Raw genomic sequence first — 1,463 nt, 5'->3', positions numbered from 1 at the left:
AAGCAGCATTTTATTTTTTTACTTTTCCTGTCTGTAAATTTTTATTATTATAGATGGAAATATTTTTGTTGGTTTGTGTTCATACAGTAAAATTGATGTTTACCAAAAAATTCTAATTCTTCCCAGCCTAGCTACATTGGAGTAGTTCTCAAACTGTGCTCCATGGAGACTTTCATTTCGGTCCATACAATGAAACCTTGTGATAAATAAGTTGTGTTTGGAAGGCCTGGTTTAGCAGAATTAGATTATAACCCACTAGATTCTCCTCCCCTCACAGAGCTGGTGATGGAACCCAGGAGTCCTGATTCCCAGCCCCCCTCCCTCCCCTGGCTCTAACCCACCAGACCCCACTCCCCTCCCAGAGCTGGGAAGAGAACCAGAAATCCTGGCTCCCACTCACCCCCACCCGACTCAACCCTATTCCCTTCCCAGACCTGGAACAATATTAACAACTCTACCACATTTACACCGGCCACTCTCTTCATTTCTCCTGCAGGTGACATAGTCAGAGTAAGATGGAATGGGCAAACCAGTCCACTGTGACTGAATTCATCACCGCTGGGTTCCCCAGCCTGAAGAAGATCAGGGTCCCGGTTTTCTTGCTGGTCTTGCTCATGTACACGGTGACCATGATGGGAAACATGGTCATTATCTTTCTCACCAGGACTGATCCCAGCCTCCGCACCCCCATGTACTACTTCCTGGGCAACTTCTCCTTCCTGGAGATCTGGTACACCTCGGTCACAGTGCCCAAGATTCTGGCTGACCTGTTGGTGGAAAGGAAGGTGATTTCCTTCAACGGCTGCATCTCCCAGCTTTATTTCTTCCTAGCCCTGGGTGCCACTGAGTGTCTCCTCTTGGCAGTCATGGCTTATGACCGCTACTTGGCTATATGCTGCCCCTTGAGGTACACAGCTCTCATGAGTGGCACGGTGTGCATCCAGCTCACCACCTGGTCCTGGATCACCAGCTTCCTCCTGCCCTTGGTGCCAGTGATCCTCATCTCCCAGCTCCGTTTCTGCGGCCCCAACGTGGTGGATCACTTCTTCTGCGACATCTTGCCCGTGCTGAGGCTGGCCTGTGCCAACACCCACCTCAACGAGATGCTCAGCTTCTTCCTCTGCTCCTCAGTCATCCTGTGCTCCTTCGTGTTGACCATGGCCTCCTATGGCAGCATTATCACCACCATCCTCAGCATCCCCTCAGCCGCTGGACGCAAGAAAGCTTTCTCCACCTGCGCCTCGCACCTGACGGTGGTGGCTGTCTTCTATGGCACAGTGACCTTCATGTACGCCCGGCCCACAAGGGAATTCTCCTTCCAGCTGGACAAGATGGTCGCAGTCTTCTACTGCGTGGTCACCCCGCTTCTCAACCCCATCATATACAGCCTCAGGAACCAGGAGGTGAAGGAGGCCCTGAGAAAAGCCCTGTGTGGCAAAGGGAGAGCCCTAAAATGACACCGA

At 51.6% G+C, this 1,463-nt stretch overlaps 1 protein-coding gene across 1 annotated transcript; it reads left to right on the top strand.

Annotated features, from left to right (window-relative positions):
• The first annotated feature begins 515 nt into the window (after window positions 1-515).
• LOC123347818 (olfactory receptor 6N1-like) lies at window positions 516-1,457 on the top strand. Its single transcript, XM_044985009.1, has one exon. The coding sequence runs from the start codon at window positions 516-518 to the stop codon at window positions 1,455-1,457; it is 942 nt and encodes a 313-aa protein (XP_044840944.1).
• Window positions 1,458-1,463: the final 6 nt, after the last annotated feature.

Source organism: Mauremys mutica, chromosome 13 (genome assembly GCF_020497125.1).
Source record: "Mauremys mutica isolate MM-2020 ecotype Southern chromosome 13, ASM2049712v1, whole genome shotgun sequence".
NCBI classification, from domain to species: domain Eukaryota; kingdom Metazoa; phylum Chordata; order Testudines; family Geoemydidae; genus Mauremys; species Mauremys mutica.
Note: the sequence above shows the minus strand (reverse complement) of the source record. Positions and strands in the feature narration are given on the sequence as shown.

Coding starts and splice junctions, on each gene's coding strand:
- LOC123347818 (XM_044985009.1), top strand. CDS start 516: ATGGAATGGGCAAACCAGTCCACTGTGACTGAATTCATCACCGCTGGG.